Source organism: Leucoraja erinacea, chromosome 32, assembly GCF_028641065.1.
Source record: "Leucoraja erinacea ecotype New England chromosome 32, Leri_hhj_1, whole genome shotgun sequence".
Classification (NCBI taxonomy): Eukaryota; Metazoa; Chordata; class Chondrichthyes; order Rajiformes; family Rajidae; genus Leucoraja; species Leucoraja erinaceus.
The window spans coordinates 757804-783887 of NC_073408.1; the positions used below are offsets into that span (position 1 = coordinate 757804).

The following is a 26084-nucleotide window of genomic DNA, read 5'->3' on the forward strand; positions in this document are numbered from 1 at the left end:
TCAAAACTTCACACCTGACATAAATTTATGGTCTACCAGGCAACTGCGATCTCGTATCCTCCTTCATTGTTGTGGAAAACAAGGCTTTTCCAAAGTTACTACCAATATTGCTTCTGAAAAGTACTCCATATGCTCTGGATAAATGAAGCAACAGCAATGTTCTCTCCCAGGCCAACATTCTCAGTATTGAAGTTCTAATTATGCAGTTGAATCCATTGATCAGTCCATGAAATAACAGAAATATTAGGTGATGCATGTTGGAAAGATGAATGAAGAAAAACAATTTGAAATAAATGGTGTGGATCAGAGACCAGGTGGGGAGATACCTGTACATATCTTTGCAGACCCCAAGACAGGTTAAGAAGATTTTTTTCCAAACAAAATCATAATAGTGAAACATGGATCGTTAATACTGGTTAAGCCTCATCTAGAATGTTATATATTTTTTTCTCCATTTATGACACTATGGCTTTAAAGACTTGATGGGTACATAAAAGATGCATAATGAATTACACAGGGATGAAAGACTAAAGCTCTGTGGTAATAAAAACAAACTCTGATGGTTCTGAGATGAAAGCAGGGCAAGAGATTTGTGAGATTTTTCCATACACTCTTAAGAGTAACTATTACGAAAATCATCAGGGTACAAACCACCAGGGGTGCCGTACAATTGGCAGCCCCGTCAACAGTCTGTGTTTTTTCGTCTTTTTTTGTTATTTTTAGTGCAATTAAAAAGTTTGTGTAAATGTTCTCTGGTTTGGTTTACGTGGAGGGAGGGAGAAGAGATCGGGGGAATTTTTTTTTTATCAGTCTCTTACCTTGCCGGAGATACGATTGTTTTCCAGGTCGTATCTCCGGTCGTCGCCTAACATCGTGAAGCTGGACTTTGAGCCCCTCTGCGGGGCATGGACTTACATTGGGGCTGATCCCTTGCCTGGGATCGCTCCAACCGCGGCCTGTGGACTTTACATCGAGAGGTCACTTTCTTGGGAGAGGCTGGGTCGGGCTCTCCAATTACGCAGATGTTCGACAAGCCCCGACCCCCGTCTGGCGCGGGATACTGACATCCCCCATGATGTGGAAGCTGATCGCCCCGACATGAAGGGCCCAAACGCCGCAGGCTACAGGAGTCAAAATCATCCTGTCAACAGAGGGCTCGAGGCCCCCGACCACAGGAGAGCAAAGAAGGGAAGAGATTGTACTTTTATTCATCTTCCATCGCAGTGTGGAATGTGGAGGAGTCACTGTGGTGGATGTTTATGTTACAATGTATTTTGTGTGCTGTTACTTTTTATTTGTATGACTGACTTGGCAAATGAAATTCCTTGTATGTTGCAAAACATACTTGTCTTCTTCTTTTCGAGCGCACACACAAGATTAGAAGTTGTTCAGCCAGAGCTGAACACACTTCTTGGCATCTGCATATAATGGTGTCTGTCTTGCGCTTCTTGTGCCTGGTGGTGGAAAGATTGGTGAAAACGGCCTTGAAGTGAACGCTCTTTCCTGGACCCCCATACCTGGCTAATAAAGTATTATTGTATTGTATTGTAAATATTTCTAATAGCAAAAGAAACAGAAATGAAATGCCCAATGATGGGCGTACATTTAAATGCCAAAGCCCTAAACTCTCAAATGCCTTATATTCTTTCCAACATTAAGAGAACATAGAAACATAGAAAATAGGTGCAGGAGTAGGCCATTCGAGCCTGCACCGCCATTCGATATGATCATGGCTGATCATCCAACTCAGTATCCCATCCCTGCCTTCTCTCCATACCCCCTGATCCCTTTAGCCACAAGGGCCACATCTAACTCACTCATAAATATAGCCAATGAACTGGCCTTAACTACCTTCTGTGGCAGAGAATACCACAGATTCACCACTCTCTGTGTAAAAAATTTAAGAGAATGAGTAGAAATCTATCTTTTTTCATTCTGTGGTTTTTCTATTTTCTATTTTTAGATATTCGTGCTTAGCAGAATATAAAAAACATAAATGGGGGCACCAGACGGAAGACTCTTCCTATTATAATTGCTGTCAGGCTAAATCAGGAAAACTCTTTGCAACAAAAAAATGAGAAATTGATACTATACAATTCTTATTTTGCTGTAGTATATCAGTATGGAATTAGGCATTCTAAACTATCTGTAGGTAATAATTTTATTTAAAACAAATCAATGATTAAATGCAGCAGTTTTATTATTTGACATCTAAATACCAAGCAAGAATACCTGTTACTCACAACAGCATAATTCGAATAGTGTGACTATTTTTATTATGTACATTACCTTAGAAATGAATGGAATATAGAACAGGACAGCACAGGAATGGGCCTTTCGACCCACAATATTTGTGCTAAACACGATGACTACCTGAATTGATCTCATCTGCCTGCATGTGATCCATATACCCCTCTATTCCCTGCACTTCCATGTGCCTATCTAAAAACATTAAATGCGGCTATCGTGTCTACTTCCACTGTCACCTCTGGCAATACGTTCCAGGCCCTCGTCACTCTCTGTGTGTAAAAAACATGCTCCGCAAATCTTTCCCCCTCAGTGTAAACTTTCCCCCTCTCACTTTATAGCTATGCTCTCTAGTGTAGGATACTTCTACCCTGGAAAAATAAGTTCTGACTGTCCACCCTATCTATGCCTCTCAGAACTTTACATATGTCCACAAATTCCGACGTTCCAGAGAAAACAATGAGAGAATATTGTGAATACCAATAAATTACATCACAATTTCTTATGGCATGAAGCTATTACGTCTATACTAGTTCCCAGAGCAATCCCATGAATCACATTCCCCCACTTATTTCTCGTCAACACTTTCTCTTTCCCAGTCCCATTATCTCTCTGATTCTCTAATCACCCGTGTACACTGGGTGGTAATTTATAACAGCCAACGGCCTACCAACCAATGTGTTTTGGGAGATGCGAGCATCAAAATGAAACTTGCACGGTCAAAGGGAAATTTGCAAACAGCACGGAGACAGCACCCTAAGTCAAAAGCTGGTTCTATGTGGCAGCAGCACTACTGAAGCTATTTGAGGACAGTAGTAACAGCCGACCTCAAAATATTTTAAAAATGGTAGTTTTTTTGCCTTTATTGTTGAAGGTCAGGAGATTAAGCTGTTTTTCTCTTTCATGCATTGAGGGTGTTGGGTGTCAAGAAGTTGTCAGAACACAAAAAAAAAGACATTTTCTTTTAGGGATACCATCTAATCTCTGGTTCAATTGACATCTGTAAAATTACTTCAGATATTTTTAAAGCACACATTCACATTCCATCTATGAAACTTAAGTTTTATAGCAGCATATAATCGCATAGTTACCTTCAAATTTGAAACTGATGAAAACTGACCAAAATTTACATTGGATAAAAACAGACTTTTGAGAAATTGCTTACACGAAGTAATCAATTTCAATTATATTTTTGCTGTGGTATATGTTTGTGTAATCTCTTAGCTATTTGGACAATATTCCACACAGCACTAGGCAGCTAGGAGTACAGACTGAATGCAAGATGAAAATATTCAATAGAATACTAAAAATATTTGAAATATTTCCATTAATTGTAAATCAGTTCTGTAATTACAGTTGATTTAAAAAAAACTTTTTTCCATTTGAAAACTTTCTTCTGTCATTTTTACTGGATAAAACTCAAGGAACATATGGGACAATGTCACAGATCACAAACCCAGCTTCTTGGAAAGCCTTCTTTAGTTCAACCTGCAAAGAATATGGAAACACACACAGTAAATTTAATGTGACCTGCTATAAAGAGTGCTAAAAATGACGATAGAACAATAACTCAACATAGAAATAACACACATTTATTTTCTTATTCAATGCTCCATGTAGGGGCATTGCTGGGAAGTCAACATTTATTCCTTGCACCTAGAAGATGTTGTTTATTAAATTGATGTTTAACTGTTGCACTAAACCAGTGAAGCGTGTTGGTTATTGAATACTGCTGAAAACAAAAGGGAGTTAACTTCAATTCTTCATTTATCTCATAATACCAGCAGCTTGATGCACAGGCATATTTGAACATACCCGGTTGTCAGGGTCCAAGCATAGACCAATTACTGCTCCTCCACTGCCAGGAAGCTTTACAGCTGAGCCAAACTGTAAAAATAACAGATGCGCATGTAACAGACTAGTTTTTCTCTGAGTTATTATCTGAACATGTCAAGCCATTCCAGAATCACATTCATAATTAATCAAGATGGCTTGCTAACCCAAATGGCGAGTGAAATGCATGGCATATTTGTGGATTTTAAATATTAAAATGTTAATGACAGATTCATTAGACTTAAATCTTAATTACCATTAGTAATTGGGATAATTTAAAAAAAATATGATTTTTAGTTATTTATCATTAAAATAAGAATAAAATAGATTATTATTGTTCACTAAATTACCACAAAATAATTTATAGGTAAAGCCATAGTATTTATATAACACGGACCAAGCATAAATACAATCCTTCCATAATTAATTAATGAAGTATAATTTATAATTCATTCCTACCAATATTTTGGAAAGGTTACACTAGGGTGAATCAGAAGAGAGTCAATTGTCTCCAATGTGATCAATCTTGTGCTGTTTTTTTTAACTCTAAAGTTTACTATTACATCTCTGAGTAAATGCTTCATACTGGGATTCAGATACCATTACCACATAGGAACACAGATGGAATACACATTTTAAAGTTTTAACAAACTTTTTATAGTGAATACCTTTCTGCCAAGTTGTACCATCCTTAGATTTCCTTCGCCCAAACAAGAGTCTGTATATATGGACCTTAGATAAGCAGAAAGCAATTATTTTCCATTGAAAATTCTCTATTTTCTCTTGAAGCCATGTGCAAAAGCACATGCAGTGAATTTTTGACCTTTGTATGACAAACTGAGGTAACCATTCAATAATGGTATCAAATAATTTCTCAAAATGACAGTTACTTAATAATACATTGACTATTTAATCCTTTGAGTACAATTGCCAGTTCAAATTAAAAATTGAACGATGAAAATTGGAGTCTAAATAGAGGATCTATTTTTATTCGTTTGATGGATCTATACTAAAGCTCATTGGTGGAAGGATCAGAGGAGTGAAAAGGTAAAGGTTGGGAGCGATTTGAAACTCACTGCTTGAAATGAGGTAGAGTAAGCAACCTTGATTACCATCTAAAAAGTGTCTTGACATGTATTTCAATAGTTAACACGATTGTAGATCAAGAGCTGGAAGGTGGACACGTGATAGGTTAATCTTCTTCAAATCAACACAAGCACTTGCCAAACAGCCTTGTGTCATTTGGTAGACATTAATGCTGGAGAAACTCAACGGGTGAGGCAGCATCTATGGAGCAAAGGAAAAAGGCAATGTTTCGGGTCGAAACCCTTCTTCAGTACCGGAACATATTCCGGTAGAGATTTACCTCATGATTTCAAAATTTTCCTCTTCTGAAAATTTGGTTAATTATTTCCCCAGTTTTTTACTAAAATTGTTTTAAAACCCTCTCCCCCACCTCCCCCCCCAGGGCTCTGGGTTGAAGCCCGTGAACACGTGATCAAGTTGTGCTGCTCGCTCCGCTGGGCTCTTGAAGTTCAACAACATGGCGGCGGCTGTCGTTATTGCAGCGCGGCCCCGGACAAGTGCAGTTGAAAAGTCGCCGTCGTGCCCGTCACGGGGGACGGCCTCCTCTCAGTCTCCCCCGCCCGATCGTCTGTCACGCTGGTGAGTGAGCTTACCCTCGCGGAAGCCACGAACGGCAGGCCCTCCGCTGTTTTTCACCGTCCTCAGAGCGCCACGGGCCTCACTCTGGTCAATGACACCCGCAGCCTAGCTCGGGCCCGGCGCATGAGGACCCGGCTTGTGCTCTACGACTTCGGTAGCTGCTGCCTCTACTCCCTACCCCTCCATTTCTACCCCCTCCCCAAGGCAGAGAAAGAGAGGGAGGGGGGAGAGGGAGGGGTGGATCAAGAGGGGCAGAGGGCCCTTCCCCTCTGTCACCCAACTCTCTGTCCTGTCCCCTCAACGCGCGGTTGAGGGGACAGGATCCAACCTCTTGGTCTAGTAATTGAATAAAATTATATTTCCGAACGCCAGTTCCTTTTTTCAGAGATGTAATGCTGAGGCTCAATAAGGCACTTGTCAAGTCGCATTTGGAGTACTGTGAGCGAATTTGGGCCCCGTATTTGAGGAAGGATGTGCTGGCACTGGAGAGGCTCCAGAGAATGATTTCAGCAGTGAGTGGATTAGCATATGCTGAGCGTTTGACAGCACTGGGCCTCTACACGCTGGTGTTTAGAAGGTTGCTGGGGGACTTTATTGAAACTTAGAATTATGAAAGGCATAGAGTGGATGTGGAAAGGATGTTTCCACTGGTGGGAGAGTCTAGGACCAGAGGTCTTAGCCTCAGAATTAAAGGGCACTCTTTTGGAAGGGAGGTGAGGAGGAACTTCTTTAGTCAGAGGGTAGTTAATCTGTGGAACAGAGGGCTGTGAAGGCCAAGTCAGTGGACATTTTTAAGGAGATAGACAAATTCTTGATTAGAATGGGTGTCAAGGGTTATGCAGAGAAGGTAGGAAAATAGGATTGGGTGGCAAAGATCAGCTATGATTGAATAACGGAGTACACGGGATGGGCGGAATGGTCTAATTCTACTATAACTTGTTAACTTGTGAAAATTAAGCCTTACCTTCGTAGTTCAAAATTTTTGTTCATCAACTCAAAAAGATCAGTCCAATTCCCAGACTCAAGAGCTATCCTGCAGAAATAGAAAGAAAGGTTACTTTTAACCATGTGCAATGTTCTGAAAGAAACTCATCATTTTCAGCAGTTCAGTTCTTGTTTTGCATTTATGATATTTATAGTTTTAATTCACTAAATGGGCAACAATGGTATATCATGCTCTAATTTATTTTGAGTAAAATATATATTTGCTATACTCTGACAATTTGCATGTTAAGCAAGCCATAGCATTATCGAGAAGTATCCACATGAGCAGCCTATGGATCAAGTACTTGATTGTTGGTAGAGACACAGTAGGCCATAGGGTTCTTTTTCTGTGCTGCATTACTCTCAGTATTTGAACAACATTGTTTTATTCCTGTTAAATTACTGATCTTGCCATCTGCAGAGTTGATCATTCCATTCAGAGGCCGATTTAAAATCATGCCATAGAATTTAAATGTGTTCAAATAAATGTTGAAATTAACAGTTAATTCCAACAATAGAACTACCGATTATAATAAAAATCCACCTGGTTTACTTAATGGGCTAAATCATCCTGGATTTAATTAGTTGCCTGCACTCGACATCTGACTCCTGTCACCCAGTTACTAACCATATGCACTTTCATTCATCAGATGCTAACCCTCTGCAACTGACAGGCATTCTGCATAGTTGGTAGGATTCAAGTGGCAAATAGACCTCAAGTGGTGTTATGACCAAAATTAGTACAGTCTCGTGTCTCCAATTGTCTCGGGCAATTAAAACTACTCCAACAGATTTAAAAAAAAATATATATTTTTAAATTAACCATTAGAATAAAGTAAAGTAGTTAAGAAAACAAAACTTGCTGTTCTTGCTCAGACTTTGGACTTGAATTGATTTGACTCTTAACTGCCTTCTGAAAAGGTTTAACAATCCTCTGTTCAAGTTACTTCCCAACCACATCCACTGAACTAATTTCAATCACATGGCTATTACTAAAGCACTGTATACTAATTCTGGAATAATGTTTCCAACTTTCCAATTTTCTCAAAAAATACTTACCTAGCCAGATCAGTGAGTTCTGAAAAGGTTTTCATTGCTTTCCCAACATCAGAATCACCTCAGAAGTATGAAAAGTTTCACATTAGTTGTAATTCATTGGCAAATACATGTAGTCGTAAAAACACAACCAAGATAATTGAATCTTATATTAACGTTGGTCTCTACTTACCATTGAGCCATCTTTGTCGCACATTACTATGAATCTTCCCAGAATCACTTGGATCTCCCATGTAAGCAAGCCAGAAGTTGGGTAAACAGTTCATATCCATATTAATATAGCTTCCTATAAGTAGATAAAGTATGCCAAACATATCAATAAACACAGTCTTGCCCAACCAATAACCTCTACCTAGAGCATCTTCTTTGGGTTTGTCCTTACCCCCAACCCAATTCCCTTCTGATTACTTTTATCTTAAGTGATCCTTTGTACCCCATCATGTGGTCTTGCTTGATTTTAGGATAAGCCACCTTTTTCATTCCTTATTCAATCCCCAATGTCCCTGGATATCCAAGGTTTCTTAGGCTTGTTGACTTTACCCTTCATCATTGCAGGAATTCACTGGCCCTGCACTCTCACCATTGCATTATTGACCTGCAGAGTTAGATGTAGTCTTATCATTATTGAAATCAGCCCTTCTACTGTTCACAATCGTAATTTCCAATCTATTCTCCTACCTTTTTATAACAATCTTAAAATCTTAATAGACACTATCTCTGAAATATTCTCCCAAGGACTCTCGCACCATTTGCTCACCTACATTTCCAATGATTGGATCCATTGCCTCTCTGGACTGCCTTAAAAAGCTATCTGGGATGCACTTTAAAAGTTCTACTCTTTTAAGCCTTCACATTATAGCAATCTAAGTTGACACTGAGAAGGTGGTTATATTTAATGCTAGAAGAATCATGATAGTTAATTTTTGATTAGATAACAATATTACAGCTGGGCTATGGACATAAGTGGTAGCTCAGGAGGGCACAAGGTCTCTCCACGACCATTAAGCACATTAAGGATGTTTGTGTTTGTGTTTCTATGCCACCTCAAGAGAGTTAAACTTGGATTATTTTGTATGTCCTGCCTTGCAGCTTAAATGTAATTTCAAATATTCCAAAGCGATCTGTAAATCTTGGCAAAATTAAATTATCTGGAATTGCTCTTTTTTTGCTCAGAATGGAGGGGCAGAGCAAATGGGTAACAAAAAAAAAGGTATCATGTAGTCATAAAGCTGTACAGCACAGAAACAGACCCTTTGGCCCACCTTGTCCATGATGACCTGATTAGCATTATTGCATGGAATGATGGGACACCATCATCCTGTGTCTCGGAGGGACATTAAACGGAGGCACAGTACACATGTAAAAGATTTCATGTCACTATTTTAAAAAAGAGTTGATGAATTCTCCCGAAATCTATTTCCAGCATTTCTTCTTTAGCCAACATTAAAAATCATACTTCTTTATGACAATGATCAAGAATTAGAGAGAAACAGACATGGTTAATTTCTAAAGTGGCAGCTTGCCACTTGCTCATGTTTTGTAAGGATTTCCACTTCATAAAAAAAGCTTAATCAACATACCTAATATACTATTTCTTTTCATGCAGCAATAATTACCACTTAGATTGTTCATTAATTGTATCAAGGCGAAAATTCCATATCCCAATATTATCTATTGACAAACAAGGCAGCATAGATCACGAGTGATTTGGCTTAAGGTTGTGAAATAATGGAGGGGCTTGCTTGTGTTCATGTGAAGCAACTTTGTGGGTGACTGGGATGTGCTGCCAGGGATGGTTGAGGCAGTTATCCCAGTGGCCTTTAAGTCACTTTAAGATAGGCACATGAATATGCAGGGATTGGCAGGATACGGATCACGTGCAGACAGAGAAGATTAGTTTAACCCGGCATCATGTTCGGTATGGACATTGTGGGGCAAAGGGCCTGTTCCTGTGCTGTACTATGTCCAACATCATGTTCAACTATGTCATTTTAAATCTCCTCATTTTATATTTCCTTTTTTACAACGTTTAATCATATCTTATGATAGGAAACATCATGTAAAATGTTATACTTTGATGAATAATACTGTACTGTACTGTTCTATGAATAGGGTAGCAAAGCCTTGCGGGATTTTTACAACACCTGTTTGTGACCTTTTGTACAAAATTGGAGGATAAAAAGCTCATATCTTCCAGAGGTTCTATACAAAAAGGTTACAGAACGCACCAGCAAATTGTGTACTGCAACACAGCCCTAATGACCCAGGTTCAATCCTGACTATGGGTGCAGTCTGTACGGAGTTTGTATGTTCTCCCCATGACTGCGTGGGTTTTCTCCAAGTGGTCTGGTTTCCTCACACATTCCGAAGATGTGCAGGTTTGTATGTTAATTGGCATCTGGAATTTACTGCTTGTGTGCAGGATGCAAAACTGGCATAACATAGAACTAGTGTATGGGTGATCGTTGGTGGGCGTGGACTCGATGGGTGAAAGGCTTGTTTCTACACTGTATCTCCAAACTAAATTGGTGGTTTGCAAATAGCACAAATATTCACCCATAAACCTTCCTTGCAGAGTGAGATCCACAGAGCAAGATTAGAAACTGTGAGCAGGGAATGGATGGAAGAATTATAATTATAAAAAGCTGCTTTATGCATGACCTGATTTAGAGGTCAAAAGTATTAGACAGTCAATAATAACCAGAAAGGAATTAAAAACTAATGTTGTTAGCCTGTCATGGTTGCAAAGTTGAACTTATTATAAGAGGGAGAGATGGAGACAAATAGCTGGAATTAAATGAAACAGAAACTGGTTACACATTTAAACAAAATGATTGTGAGGGTCAATTGATGTAGTGAGAGGAATATGGTCAGAGCTAGTTGCAGCGGAGCATATCAGCAGCAGATCTAGTGCTATAAATATTTCATAAAATGGAAAACGCTTCCACTGCCCAATATAATTTTTAATCAAAGTTCATCGGAAGTGCAGCCTAAATATAGGGTTTTATCACTTCTCAACTGCAAGTAAAACTCTTACCATAGCCCTGCTTCTCCATGAGTTCCTTACTGAAATCCATGTAAACCAGCCCCTCATAAACCTAAAATGCATAAAATAAATTGAGCCACCAAGTCAGAAATAATGCTAAACAATGCATTGAATCCAATATTGTGTCAGCGTAGCTTAAACAGATTACTCTGAAACACAGTGGCCATTACTAACAGATAAATGAATGGATTTGCAGTGTAAAATCAGCAATTGAAAGAGATGAGAAATTCTTACACTTACTTTATTTATAACCAATTACTTGTTTTCCTGGTAGTGTTAGTTGAGGTAAGGAGGACACTGACATTGAATGATTGGGCAGTAATTATTTGTCATGAACATTATTAGTCCTGATTTTTAGGAACAGATCACTGTGGGCAGTTTTCCATATAATTAGGTAGATGTCAATGCTGTAACTATACCGTAACGCATTGCCCACTGGCGTCGTTGATTCAGAAGCACAAGTCTTCAGTGTTGCAACAATTTGCTGTTTGTTCCCATAACCATTGCTGTATTCAGTGTTCTCTCAGCCATTTCTTGATATCAATTGGAATTAATTGAATTGGTTGAAGAGTACCTATTGTGATGGTGGCAATCTCAGAAGGGAACCTAGATGGACCATCTATTTAGCACTTCTAGGTGACAGTGTTTACAAATGTTTGCTTTATCTCCAATGTCTTTGACAATAGGGATGTTCTTGGAGACTGTCTTCCTGCTAATTTCCCACTTCACCATTCACAAACAGACGTGGTAAGAGAGCAGTTTTCAGGGATCTGTTGTTGTAGGATTACTGTTTAGCCTGCAGGTTTTACATCTTCACCATTTAGGTATTTCACTATTATGTGTGTCTGATTCACATCGACCATGCCTTCTGCTCCTTTTCATTGAGCCAGAGCTCATTGTATTGGAGGAGTAAGGAATACATCAAACTGCAATGTTACAGATTCTGGTTATGCTGAAAGTTCACTGCACCTTAAAAATGCTTAGCTTTGAGCTCCAAGATCTGTTCTGCTCTATCCTTTTCAATGCAAATGTATTGCCACACAATAGAAAGAAGTGCTGTTAGTATTAAGATGGGTCAATGCATCGTATGCATAAATTAAAAAACAAATTACACATCAATTCTAAATGGTGAAAAGAAAAAAAACTGCAAAAAAAAGAGAGAGCAAAGCACAATTAGAAAGCAAGTCCATTGTAGTGCAAGAGGTGGTCCATGTGTTATGTTGCTGAGGTAGGATTAGGGTTGCTCAGATCTATTCAGGAACTGACCTATATCTCCATGGGTGCTAAACAGCAATCCTACTCTATCAGCCACTCAGCTGCAGGCCCATCCAGGCTTCAGGATGCCTTGTGCTCATTTCATGATCTTGTGCTTAAGGGTTAAGCAGTACTAAGCAATTTAAAATTATACCTTCCATTGCTAAAATGGAATTCATTTGATCCCAATGCATATTTGAAATTTGAACTTTACCTGGACCACTCGATCTTGGAGTCCAGCTGTAATAATGAGTTCTTCAGACTCTACATTCAGAATAAAGTTTGCTCTAAGTGGCTTTGGCAAATCCTGTCAAAAGAAACTTGAAATTGGTCTCAAAGATTGATGGAATTTATATCATCATTCTACTAAGGCAAAAAAGAGGTGAATTAGTTGCAGGTGTCAACTTTTCTACATCGGCGAGACCAAGCGCAGGCTCGGCGATCGTTTTGCTGAACACCTCCGCTCAGTCCGCTAACCAAGCTGATATCCTGGTGGCCCAGCACTTCAACTCCCCCTCCCATTCCCAGTCTGACATTTCTGTCCTGGGCCTCCTCCATTGTCAGAGTGAGGCCCAGCGCAAATTTGAGGAACAGCACCTCATATTTCGCTTGGGTAGTTTACACCACAGCGGTATGAACATTGACTACTTTAACTTCAGGTAGCCCTTTCTTTCTCTCCCCATCCCCTCCCCCTTCCCAGTTCTCCCACTAGTCTTACTGTCTTCATTTACATTCTTTCTTTGTCCCACCGCCTCCCCTGACATCAGTCTGAAGAAGGGTCTCGACCTGAAATCTCGTCAATTCCTTCTCTCCATAGATGCTGTCTCACCCGCTGAGTTTCTCCAGCATTTTGTGTCTACCTTTGATTTTACCAGCATTTGCAGTTCTTTCTTAATCTAACAGTCGTTCCATTCATCTTCTCTAACACTATTGAAACAAATTAAATAAGCCAGCATACAACTCACATCATCAATTAAATCATAGAACTTCATCAAGCACTTAAGTGTGGCTGAAACAATGGCACTGTAAAAATTAAAAAAAACTTTGAAAAAACGAATACATGAAATTCAGAATATCACATCTAAAAATATGTTAATGTTCAAGCACCCAGAAGGATTAAAAAAAGGTGGTCACTAGGAATGGTATCACTTATAAATCCCACCTCACCCAAAGATCTACACTGCCCTGACACAGAAATACAGTATGTCACCATTCCTTTATTGAAGTAATTTCTAAATCTTGCAACTTCCTTTGCAACCACATTGTGGATGCATCTTTTACCGCTTGATTGTCACCAACACCTTTTTCAGGGATTAGGAAGGGCCAATAAATATTGGCATGCCAGCGATGCCAATATCTCTCAGATGAACACGAAAAGCACATGGGAAATTTTAGATTAGATATAAATTGCAAGTCATAAAATACATTTTTTGAAAAAACATTGCTGGAAAGAGTGCAGAGAAGATTTACAATGATGTTGCCAGGACTTCGGGGACTGAGCTATAGAGAGAGGTTGGGCAGGCTAGGACTTTATTCCTTGGAGAGTAGGTGGCTGAGGGATGATCTTATAGAGGTATATGAAATCATGAGGGGACTATATAGGGTGAATGCAGAGCCTTTTACCCAGGATAGGGGAATCAAAAACAAGAGGATATATTTAAGGAGAGCGGCAAGATTTAATAGAAACCCGAGGGGCAATTTTTTCACTTGGAGAGTGGTGGGTATATGGAATGAGCTGCTAGGGGAGATAGTTGAGCCAGATAATATAACAGCATTTAAAAGTCACTTGGACAGATACATGCATAGGAAAGGTTTAGAAGGATACGGGCCAAATGCAAGCAAATGGGACCAGCTTATTTTGGACATTTTGGTTGGCATGGATGAGATGGGCCGTAAGTTCTGATTCTATACTCATCGAATTAAACAGCGTGGAAACAGGCCCTTTGGTCCAACTTGCCCACTTGACCAATATGCCCCATCGACACCAGACCCACCTTCCGGCGTTGGCCTATAACCCTCTCAACCTATCCTATCCATATACCTGTCAAAATGTCTCTTAAACATTAAGATAGTGCCTGCCTCAACTAGCTCCTCCAACAGCTCGTTCCATACATCCATCACCTTTGTTTAAAAAGTTACCCCTCAGGTTCCTATTAAATCTTTTCCCCTTCACTTTAAACTTGTGTCGTCTGGTTCTAGATTCCCCTACCCTGGGCAAAAGACTGTTCATTTACCTGATCTCATGATTTTTTACACCTCCAGAAGATCACTCCTCATCCACCTGGGTTCCAAGGAATAAAGTCGTAGACTGCTCAACGTCTCCGGAAAGCTCAGGCCCTTGAGTCCTGGTAACATCCTCATAAATCTTCCCTGCACTCTTTCCAGCATCTTTCTTATAACATGGTGACTAAAACTGAATGCATTACTCTAAATGTGGTATCACCAATGTCTTATACAACTGTAACATAATCTCCCAATTTCTACTTAGTACTCTGACTGGTGAAGGGCAATGTGCTAAAGACCTTTTGACCACCCTATCTACCTGTGGCACCACTTTCAAGGAACTCTATACCTGCACTCCTAGATCCCTCTGCTTCCTCCATGTCCTGTGTACGTCCTGCCTTTGTAGGACTTCCCAAAATGCAACACCTTGCTTTTCTCTGTATTAAATTGCATCAACCATTCATTGCCCAACCGATCAATATCCTGCTGCAATATTTGACTACTCCCTTAACTGTACAATACTCCCCACTTTAGTGTCATCTGCAAATTTGCTAATCATGCCTTGTACGTTCTCATCCAAAATATTGACATCAATGCCAAAGAGCAATGGGCCCAGCATCGAATGCTGACGCTAGCACTAGACACAGGCCTCCAGTCCATAAAGCAACCTTCCACTATCACCCTCTGCTTCCATCCATGAAGCCATTTTCTATCCAGTCAGCTATCTCTCCTGGGATCCCATGCGATCTAACCTTCCAGTGCAGCCTACCATGCGGAACCTCGTTGAATGCCTTAAGGGCCTGTCCCACTTGGTGATTTTTTTGGCGACTGCCGGCATAATTGACTGACGTATCAGGTCACCAAAAGAATTTGCGGTGTGATGACGTATGACGCGCAGTGTTTTTTCAAGTGTCGCAACATTTTTTTTGTCGTTGCTGGATTTTGAAATGTTCAAAATCTTTTGGCGACACTGATATGACACCGGCAGTCGCCAAAAAAAATCAGCAAGTGGGACAGGCCCTTTACTGAAATTCATATATACAATGTCTACAGCTCTGCCCTCATCAACCTTTTTGGTCACATCTTCAAAAAACAGATTTGTGAGATACGATCTCCCACATCAAAAATTGTGCTGACTACCCTTAATCGGCTCTTGTCCATCTAAATGCATGTATATCTTATCCCTCAAAATACTTTCAGACCACAGATGTTAGGTTCACTGGCCTGTAGTTACCAGGTTTTTCCCTGCGACCCTTCTTAAATAGAAGCCCAGCAGTTGCCATCCTCCAGTCATCTAGCACCCTACCCCTATTTAATGATGACTCATAAATTCCAGCCAAGGCACCTGCAATTTCCTCTCTAGCTTTTCAATGTCTCCTTGGATATATTTAATCAGGCCCAGGTGATTTGTCTACCTTCGTGACTTGGCTTGGCTTGCCTTCAATGCCTTGACCTCAATGCCTTGAAGGGCGTCAGGACTTTCAGCACTTTCTCGACCACAATACCGACTTCCCTCAAGAAACTTCCATCAGCTGGCCCAAGTTCCTGGATCCTCATGTTTTTCTCCGCAGTAAAAACAGAGGAGAAATACTCATTGAGGACCTTGCCCATCTACTGTGGCTTCAGCACTGTGTGATTCTATGGCTCTATTGAAAAAACTTGAGCAAAGACATGATGCACAATGTAGGAGGTAGCCAGGATTAGAAAGGGTGTGGTGAGAAAATGGAAAAAATAATTTAAGATATATATTTCTGCCAGCTGCAATTAGTGCATTGAGAGACAGATTACGATTGTAAAGATCCAAATAAAACAAGTTTCTTCTGAATAAACAAGAGCAAATTGTCAGCATAATTGTTTCCATACAATCTCCAATGTGGTCAATTTCTGAGAATTTCTGAGATCCAAGCTTATAATTGTCCTGATTTTGATTAATGCTGACAGTGTAACAGGGAATGCATTTATGACTTCTCCAGCTTTGCAGCCATTTTATGAACAGAACGACCGGAACACAAATAGCAAAAGTTAACATGGAAGCGAGAGAAGCCCATGTTATAAATTCAGAGAATCAAAGACAAAACTGATATTGGTTTAATATCGTCACGTATATTGATATTGGTGCTGTAGATTGGTAATTTCCGACTAGCCAATAGTAGTGCTTGTTAGTAGTTGCTCTGCCTAAAATGCGCTTTTTATTAACAAGAGCTTGCCTACGCCATGCAATACGAGTAGCTGCTAGGAATGTCCAGCAGATTGATACTGTAAGTAGATTTAATAAATATGTTGTATCTTGATATGTGTTTGACTCAACTCATTACAATGCCTTACTGCCTCAGCCATAAAGGCTCACCACAGTCAGCTGCTGCTCATTTGATTTGTATTAAGATCAACAAAAGACTTCTTTAGTATATTTTCCCTTACTGCATAGACTGCAGTTTATGTTAGAGACAGCCAATATGAAGTGTAAAATCACAAACCATTATTTCAAAACATGTATCTCTTGAGAAATAATCTCCCGACCTGAAAGATCATTTATCCATGTTACTCCAGCACTTTGTATCATTTTTCCATGTCTTGGATATTAAAACAGTTTTATATATAATTGGTCGCATGTGGTCTGTCTGAACCTTTCAAAGTCTCCCACTGTGAGAAATGCAGACAAAATGTTCAATGCACAAAGATATAAATTTGAGTTTCAGTGAGGGAATAAATCTAGCTTTTTTAACAACTGGACCAGTTGCTAATTGTAATTGCCTCAAATGAGTAAATTAATTGATGAAGGGTCTTCAATCTGAAAAGTTAGCATTGCTTCCTATCAACATTTGATGCTTGACCTGCTGAGTGCTTCCAGCATTTTCTACTTTTAATTGAAGTTATTAGCTTTGCTAATTCCCTCCATTTTGCCAAGTTTTCTCCCTTTCCTATGCCGTCTCATGCTTTAAGAAAAAATAAACAAGCGAGGGTTCTTCTTTGGATCTTTGAGCAGATGCATTAAACATTTGTTTTAGGTTATGAGGATGTTTAACAGATTAGAAACTGAGAAAAGTTTCTATTTTACAGGGAGTCTAATACAAAGTATAAATAGATGATTAAAACAATACAGGAAAGAATTCAGAGCAATGTACTTCCTCAGGAATTAGAGTGTGGAATGCGTGGCTTATCATTTCGTGGGAAACACTAATGAATGAGCACTTTGTTGACCTTTATACAAATCAAATGAACTGTAATTGATAGAGCGAAGCACATTTTTAACTAACCAGTAAATCTTTCCTGCAGTCCACTGTGGCCTTCATTTTAACAAAAGGCTCTGTCACCTTCTCAATAGAGGTAGGCTGTCAATGTGTGTTTTAATGGAAGCTCAATAAGTACACAAAGGAGAATGGCTTTGTGGAAAAAGTTCTATTATTGTGTGCTACATTCCGTGTCATTTTGTGAATCTGTAATGATATTCTAAAAATGTTAAATATAGGAATGAGAATGATTTTTTTTCAAAAAAAATGAAGCGGTACAAAAAATGTATTAAGATATATGTGTTGTGTAGGATTGTAATTTACCGTACTTCTAATAAAAATAAAAAAAAAAAAAAAAAAAAAAAGGAATGAGAATGATGAGTGCAGAGAAGTGAAGTAGGTTATGCGATCATTAATCTTATTATTTTATGGCATACAGTGCATTAATACCATAATAACAAATTTACTATTGTACTTTAGTTTCATTTCTGCAGTATTGCAGTGAGAGGATCTGATGAGTACAGTCCATCTGCGAATATGCTAGGAGAAATCTATTCACATTTAAGGATTTTTATGATCTACTAGACCAAGTGCAGACCCGTTGGGTCTGTTCCCCCAACGTGCGGTTGCGGGGGGGGGGGGGGAGGCGGCATGCAGCGTCACACACACTAACTATCCCCCCCCCCCCCCCGCACTCACGCTAATTACCCCCTTGATATTATATTAATATTATTAATTTGCTCCTTTTACCCCATAATCACCCTATCTACTGACGCATAGCCCCCAACTTGCAGTCGCATCTAGAGAGGGGGGGGGGGGGGAAGGGGTAGAGAGTGAGGGCAGAGAGAGAAGGGGCAGAGACAGAGACCGAGAGAGGGGCAAGAGGGATAGGGGGGTGGAGAGGAGGAGAGAGAGGGGGGGGTGGGTGAGGGGGAAAGGTGGGGGAGGAAGGGAGGAGAGAAAGAGGGGGTGCTGAGAGGAGGGTGAGGTGGGGAGCAGGGAGGAGTGTGGAGGGAAGAGGGTAGGGGGTGTGGAGGGGAGGGGGTTTAGGGGAAGGAGGGTGGGGGAGAGAGAGAGAGAGAGAGAGAGAGAGGGGGGGAGAGGAGAGGGGAGAGGGAGAGGGGAGGTGGGAAGAGAAGAGCGGGGAGAGGAGACGAGGGTGGTTTGATATTCCATCCCCCATAATATCTCTGTCAAAAAAAATCCTCGGCACACATGCGGCGGAGGGGGGATCTTAGTGAAGTGGCCAGAAATGACGGCTGTAGGTGGCGGGGTTCTTTCGGAAATCGCAGCACAGACGGCCAAAAGCGGTCAAGAACAGAGATTTAGTAATATAGATAGGAATGTTCATTTTAGTGAATATATGATCCAAAGGATTTTATTAACACTGACCTGCTTCCAGCAAGGCCCTGTAGAAAAGACATAAGAGAAATTAGATGACATGCATCCAAACTGCACTTAAAAAAATCCTCCCAGAATCCACAACCATCGTCTACAATTACCTTTACCGCTCCAATTCCTTCATAGACAAGACAGCTTCCACTTACTAAGCACAATGAATTACTCTCAATAGCAATGTAGAGAAACATAATCAAATAAATAGATGCTGAGCCAAAATACTAAATATTAGCAAGGGTAATGGAAAGCATGTCACGGAATTGGATCTTGAGAAGAGAGCAGCAAAATACTTTGGTAGTTAATTCCAAACCCAGGAGCCAGGCTATAGACATGGCCAATCATATGTAAAAACCTGAATGTATAATAGGCAGACGAGAAAAATGTTGTTAGGCATTTTAGAGTGGGAGGAGGCAACAATAGGGATGGATTAGGTAACAACAAAAAATTGAGCGCAGCAAATAGCATAATATATTAAAAGTCATTGTCTGGACTGACATTGGGCAAATCAGAGTTAGCAATGTGTCAGTTATTTGTGACAGAGAAGGTATAAGTTCAAGGGTTTTGACTGCTTAAGAACAAGCCAGATAGTGAATGGAATTGATGCCAACTAGATGGAAGGTGGTAGAGGTTGAAGACATAACTGACATAGGATAGATGAGCTGGTTTCCAAGAGATCAGCAGCACTTGCTCTGTACTCTTGGTCTGGCAGTTCAATGATAGTTCACCTCCCCAATGTTGCTAAGTATACTTCCTTCTGTAAAGAGCCCAAAATAGAAAATAAAATGGCGTCATAATGAGAAAGGGGTTGGAAACCTTATAATTACCCTGCATAAAGAAGAGGGAAATCCTATTCCAATTGTGCTAAGGTAGGGAAGAATGTCAAGGATCGATAAGGAATGCAACTTGAGTGAACAATGAAGTCTAACAGAAACAGTTCCATTCCAAGCTACTTATTAGTATGCAGGATTTTATAAGCACAGAAACAGACAATTCATGCCGTCTGGAGCCCTTTGGCACATCTTTTCATTCAGTTGCACGTCTGCACTTACTGACAAACGTAATTCTCCTGACACAATGCACCAGTTTCAACTCCTCCTGCTCTTAGTAATTGCTTGAAATGTTATCCACTTTAAAACAAAAGCCAGCATCTACAAATTTCCTCATAGATGTACCTACCACTTGCCGTGGTATATTAGTGTCATATTTCAAAGTGAAATTCCGTTTGGCCAAAGCAATTCTGAAAAATATGTACATGAAATTAATTAAACTGCAAGGAAAACAAATTGAGACATGAACTGGTAGAATTTCATTTTCCTTCCAACAAACCACAATTAGACGTAAAGAAGGCACGGTTTGCACCCTACACTGCCTCAGGACATTATGATCATTTTTTTAAATTAGCCAAGTATAATTTTTAATTTGCCTAGTATGTTTTGCAACTTATGAGAAACTTCATTTGCCATACAGGCATCATACTAATAAAAAGCAACAGAACATACAAAAAACATTTTAACATGAACATCCACCACAGTGACTCCTCTGCATTCCTCACTGTGATGGAAGGCGAAAAAAAGTCCAATCTCTCAATAGACAATAAACAATAGATGCAGGAGTAGGCCATTCAATGTGATCATGGCTGATCATCCACAATCAGTACCCTGTTCCTCCTTTGTTCTCTCCCTTCTTTGTCCTCCAGCGGTTGGGGCCTGTATCTTTCCGTTGATGGGACGATCTTACTCACGGTGCCGGCAGCTGGCCTTCCTCGTCAGGGCAATCAAGCTCCTGCATCAAGGAGGAATCTCAGCTCCCCCCGCGCTGGGCGATCTACCCTGGGTCGGGGCTAGTCAAACGTCTTACGGCTTTTGGAGCTTCCCGACGGCCTCAACCCGAGACAGCGAGCTCTCGATGGTGAAATCCGCAGACTGCGGTTGAAGCGTCGATCCCAGGCAAGGGATCGGCTCCGAATGGCAAGTCAACGTCCCCTCAGTGGGGCTCAAAGTCAGTCCCGAGCAAGGCCTCCTGCTCCACGATGTTAGGCCGCAGAGAGACCGGAGATACGATCCGGAAAACAATTGCATCTCCGCCAAGGTAAAAGATTGAAAACAAGTTTTCCCCTCCCCCACATAAAACAAACCAGAGAACATTAACCCAAACTTTTAAAACACACTAAAAATAACAATAAAAAGAGGCGAAAAGGACAGACAGACTGTTGGTGAGGCTGCCATCGAAGCACCACCCGGTGGTAATATCATACAGGGATTTACTGTGAACAAAGTGATTTATTGCTAGTTACATGCCTTTGAAGCAAGGGTACTGTAAAAATCATGAGGACTAATATGGCTACTGCAAAATCCATGTAAATATTGGCCAGGCCACAGGGGAGCTACTCTATTTCAAATCAGTGGTTGACAGAATGTTTATGACACACTGGCAGGGCAAACAGAGTCTCTGGTTAACCTCAATATCAGAATATACATCGCTTGATGATCTATTTGATCTATGAAACAAATTATAAAGCTCTCCTTACCCTTGTTCAGAGCAGTACTGATAAAACTTTTTACACGTTGCTTGCAGTAACCTCAAACCACCCAAATAGCTGTGAAAATAAACTTTAGTTAAGCACTTCCTTTTTATTGCCCCCACAGATATTGTATCTTCCACCACCCCCACACCCCCAAGCTTTATGGTTAGGGTTCTCAAAAGAAGAATCATGCACATATTTCCATTGAAGAATGCTGTCGTTTTTTGGCTTCGTATTATAACATCACATCCCAACCAAGAAGAAAATGATTGGGTAATTTATCCCATTAACTGTCTAGAAGCCACAATCCATGTGTGACTGGGATTGACAGAAACCAGACTCCAACTATGGACAAAAAGGCTTGAGGACGACCCCCCTCCTACTGACATGGGTATCCCTCCCTCCGGGCTCAGAAGCACCATGGGTCCAGTGGAAGACGCTCAACCGCCTGAGAACAGGAACAGGGCGATCAAAAGCTGCCATGGCCAGATGGGGCTATAAAACTGGCCAAACCACCTGTGAATGTGGAGAAGAGGACCATACAATGCAACATTGCCTTGTCTGCCCCCTACTACCCAACCAGTGCAGCCCAAAGGATCTTGCAGTGTTCAATAAAAATGCAAAGGACTGTAAAAGAATGGGAAACTGTCATATAACCAACCAGCTTCAAAGACACGAAAAGAAGAAGAAAAGAAGAATAAGAAAGAAGAAGACTACCTTATGCTAGATAAATAATCCTAGTTTTATTGGCAAACTTTATTGTAGTTTCACTCAGGAAATCTGTTGACTGCAGAATTGCGATTCACTAAATAAAAGGATGTTTGCTGTAGACAGTTGCCCATCATATTTCTAAGTGTGCATAGTGATAGACTAGTACTCAGTGATATATCAGTCTCTAATAACAAACTGCACAGAACAAGGTCTTTGTGTCAGCTCTATGAAATGTCCTGAGTCTGTTTCCTTTCCCTCCAAAAATCCTGCATTTCCCCCCTTTAATTCAATTCCCTTTCAGAATCTAATTCCTCCACCAGCAGATCTCCACAAATTTGTGGATAATAAAGCCTCCAATTGTCTCTCCCATTCTCCAACCCCACCAAAAAGAATACATCTTCATGCTGAAAGGAATGGTACTTTGCAAACTGCTGCTTTCTAAAAGTGAAACAATGATTCAAATTGAAATGAATGTTTGAGATACAAACCCTTCCTTTCGACTGATCCCATGCAAATCCTGCAAGCTTCCAAACACTGTCGGGTCATTGAGAGGATGGGGTACCAGTACCTGAATTCAGAAACAGAAAAAGAATCACAAGTGAGGGGAGCACGTTTTGTTTCAAATGCTCAATTTGTTTTGCCCTCAAAAGACTGCACAAATATCATTTACTCAACCTTCTGTTCCTAATGAGTGATGTAATTTAATGCCACTATGGTTTTGTATGGGCACAGTCAATCTGCTGGTTCCTAACAAATACATTTCTTCCTGTTAGTTCCTTTATTTCCTTTCAGGAAGGTGACCCGATTGTAGAAGCAGTAATAACTGAACCTCGCCCTCTTTTAATCCACCAAGTAAACATTTACAGACTCACGCAATCCAGTTCTGAAAAAATGTGCATGTATAAACACAGCTGTAATTTCTACATGATGAAACCAAAATGTATAAAAATGGCCTTTCATAAAATCTGACAACGTGCACTTTAACCACATGTAATTTTTTCTATTACAAATCTCAAATTGTGGAGTACAGAGGCAAATAAATAAATGATGGGTCTTTGACCCAAACATTATGGAGGGCACTGTATATTGCAAGGTCATATTTGCAAAGTGAGGCTGAGTTGCAGACATAATGGATAACATTGCAGAAAAGTGATATTCACTTTACAAATTACAGAAATTTGCAGATAATCAAGTCATTAATTTCTGGCGGGAATCAGATTAAACTTAAAAACACTCCTTATACATAAAAACAAAACACGCTATTTGCGTCCGCATTGTATTTTACCTCCATATCTATTTTTTTGTTTTCGGTGCATGCCTGAATGCACTATAGTCTATTACTCAAAAGGCAGGGATGTGATTGATGGGAGAGGAGCCAAGTACCAAGAATGGCCCGAAGGTCAGATGATGCAGCGCATTGTGATAGAGGTCTGATGTTGCCAAACACCATCTCACAACATAGAAATTTAGGGTGGGCCTTGATCATCTTGTGTGCCAGCTGAGGACATTCCAAACTGCCTTGCAGCCAGTTGAATAATTCTGGAATGCGATTACTGCGGTAACTTAGGAAAACACAGCAATCCACCAGAAACCCACTGGATATCATTCGTAAAGGGGATACTGAAATAAAAGTAGAAAATGCAGGGGAATACTCAGCAAGACAGCAGCATTTCTCTCTTTGCCCGTTCTTTGCCAGCTAATTTCTATTAAAACTCGGTTAAATCAGCTCTAAAGCGTTCCACACCCACAATATGCAATAACGTGCTTTGCAAGAAAATGCATTTTGATATATATTATAACTACATCCTTGAATTGTAAATTTAAATTTCCATTTCCCAAATCAAACTGCAAAAAGGGGAACCATTTGCACCATTTTTCAGGCCCTTAACCACACCATAATTGGAAGGCAGAAGCAATTTTAACGCATAAACATTTTAGAATCTAACAGAAGGATAGAAATACGGTTAACACAAACTGAGTTGAGGTTCATCCTGAAATGTCTATGCTGGCTGCCTTGAAAACAAAACCTGTTCTACTACTATCATGCATGTCGAGTTCTCAACAAATTCTTCTTCTTCTTCTTGCGTTTGAGGCAGCAGAAATCTGCAGCAGGGTGATGCCATCTGGTTCGACATCCGTAGGTGCCCGCCCTAAAAAGGGCGCATGCTCCGGGTTGGCGCCAAGCCGCGGTGCTGCTGTCTCTGTTTGTTGTCGTTCGCCAAAATGAGGACAGTTGACAGGGCTCACCAAGGGGAGATCGACAACATAAGCCCTCTTGAGCAAATTAAAACAGTTATTTCCCTTAAAGCATTTGATAAAACCTGTATGTAAATGCTGTATGTATTCTACACCAAGTTCTCTGCTCAAGCATGCATGAGTTTCACTTACAACTTTTTTGCTTTCATGTATCGTTACATCAGCCCAGAAGTTAGATATTGTCATCGCAATAGTCTTTCCATTAAAGCCGTCTGATGGATTTCCCATAATCCCTGCCCTAAAGACAAATCAATGTCAGTGCAATGATTCATTACAAGGCCAATTATTTTCAGACAGATCTGGAACACGAAGAGACATCTTCTGTGTAAACGGTGGATATTTTGTGGTTTTAATTCTGTGTTAACATTTAGATACAAAACAAGATTAGAGTGGAGAGGTACAGACATGCATACAACTAAAGACATGTATCAGAAATTAATGCTGAATGGAAAACAACTGAAAGGGCATATGCAGATAACAGCATGGTCATGATATCATTTGTATCTTCTACTCTGTAATCTTCCTTTACATTTATCAGCCTCAGTGATGTAATGTTATTTGGAGATATTAGAGATTGCAAATGTAATAATCTGAACCAAAAACAAACTGCTGGAGGAAGTCAGTGGGTCAAGCAGCATCTGAATAAGCAAAACATTTGTCGAAATTTCGGATCAGGACCCTGCATCATGACTGCCTCCCCTTCAGAATCAATTATTCATTGTCAATTTAAAAGAAAACTTTGCAAGAAGAGTGGTACATTTAAAATAACTTTAAATGACTGATCTATTTTCCCCTCTCATTCATCTAAATTCCAGTGAATATAAGCCCAGTCGACCCATTCCTCTTCACCGTGGCTATCTCTCTCTCAACTCTCAGTCCTAATGCTTGGTGTTGACCCGAAATGTCAGCCATTCCTTCCCACTCACAGGTATTGCTCAATGGAGTTCTTCTAACGGATTGTTTGTTGCTCCAGATTCCATTAGCCGCCTCTTGTATCTCATTATAACATGCCTTGTCCATATTGTAAACTTAGTCAGCTGCCAGTTTATGCTACCAAATTAAAAGCTCAAAAGAATCATCCAATTCCTCAGCAGCTGTGTGAATCTCAGACATCTGCTCTGCTGAAATAGCCAGCCTGTTCCGGAAGGTCGGCAAGCTGTGGGCATACAGAGAGACAGTTCCTATTTTCTTTTTCTGTCCATTCCCCTTTCCACACTGACCTTTCTGCCAGGGGCCTCCTCCATTGCCACAGTGAGGCCACATGCCAACTGAAGGAACAGCGCCTCATATTCCGCATTGGTAGCTACAACCTAACAGTATGTATATTGAAGTCTCCAATTTTAGGTAACTGTCTGACACATTCTCTTTCCCCCCCCCCCCCCCTTTTTGTTCTTTTTCCCTCCCCTCCTCTCATCTCTGTCCCCCACGTTTTGTCTTTTCATCTCTAGCCTATCAATGCCCCTACCCTACCTGTATCTACCTATCACTAACCAGGCTTTCTCCTGCCCCTCGCCTGTTCCATCTTTCTCCCCAAACCACAATCAGTCTGATGAAGGATCCCGACCCAAAACAACACCTATCTATTATCTCTGTCCCCCACGTTTTGTCTTTCATCTCCAGCCTATCAGGCAGGGTAGGGGCATTGCCACTTTCATTTCACTGC

The 26084-nt window shown here is 40.4% G+C and overlaps 2 protein-coding genes across 2 annotated transcripts in view; one reads left to right on the forward strand and one right to left on the reverse strand.

Moving 5' to 3' along the window:
* sc5d (sterol-C5-desaturase) overlaps window positions 1-26084 on the forward strand; it is a 61628-nt gene that overhangs the window by 1675 nt on the left and 33869 nt on the right. The gene's annotated exons all lie outside the window — the stretch shown is intronic.
* Window positions 2148-26084, reverse strand: part of gkup (glucuronokinase with putative uridyl pyrophosphorylase) — a 41042-nt gene continuing 17105 nt past the window's right edge. Inside the window, exons 10-23 of the mRNA XM_055660509.1 lie at window positions 24554-24659; window positions 22654-22733; window positions 21461-21529; window positions 20110-20170; window positions 18928-18944; window positions 13051-13108; window positions 12300-12392; window positions 10823-10883; window positions 7958-8071; window positions 7789-7846; window positions 6710-6778; window positions 4749-4812; window positions 4063-4134; window positions 2148-3735 (exon numbers count right to left, since the gene is read on the reverse strand). Coding sequence (XP_055516484.1) covers window positions 3667-3735; window positions 4063-4134; window positions 4749-4812; window positions 6710-6778; window positions 7789-7846; window positions 7958-8071; window positions 10823-10883; window positions 12300-12392; window positions 13051-13108; window positions 18928-18944; window positions 20110-20170; window positions 21461-21529; window positions 22654-22733; window positions 24554-24659 — 991 coding nt within the window. The 3' untranslated portion in view covers window positions 2148-3666. The remainder of the gene's footprint in view (window positions 3736-4062; window positions 4135-4748; window positions 4813-6709; window positions 6779-7788; window positions 7847-7957; window positions 8072-10822; window positions 10884-12299; window positions 12393-13050; window positions 13109-18927; window positions 18945-20109; window positions 20171-21460; window positions 21530-22653; window positions 22734-24553; window positions 24660-26084) is intronic.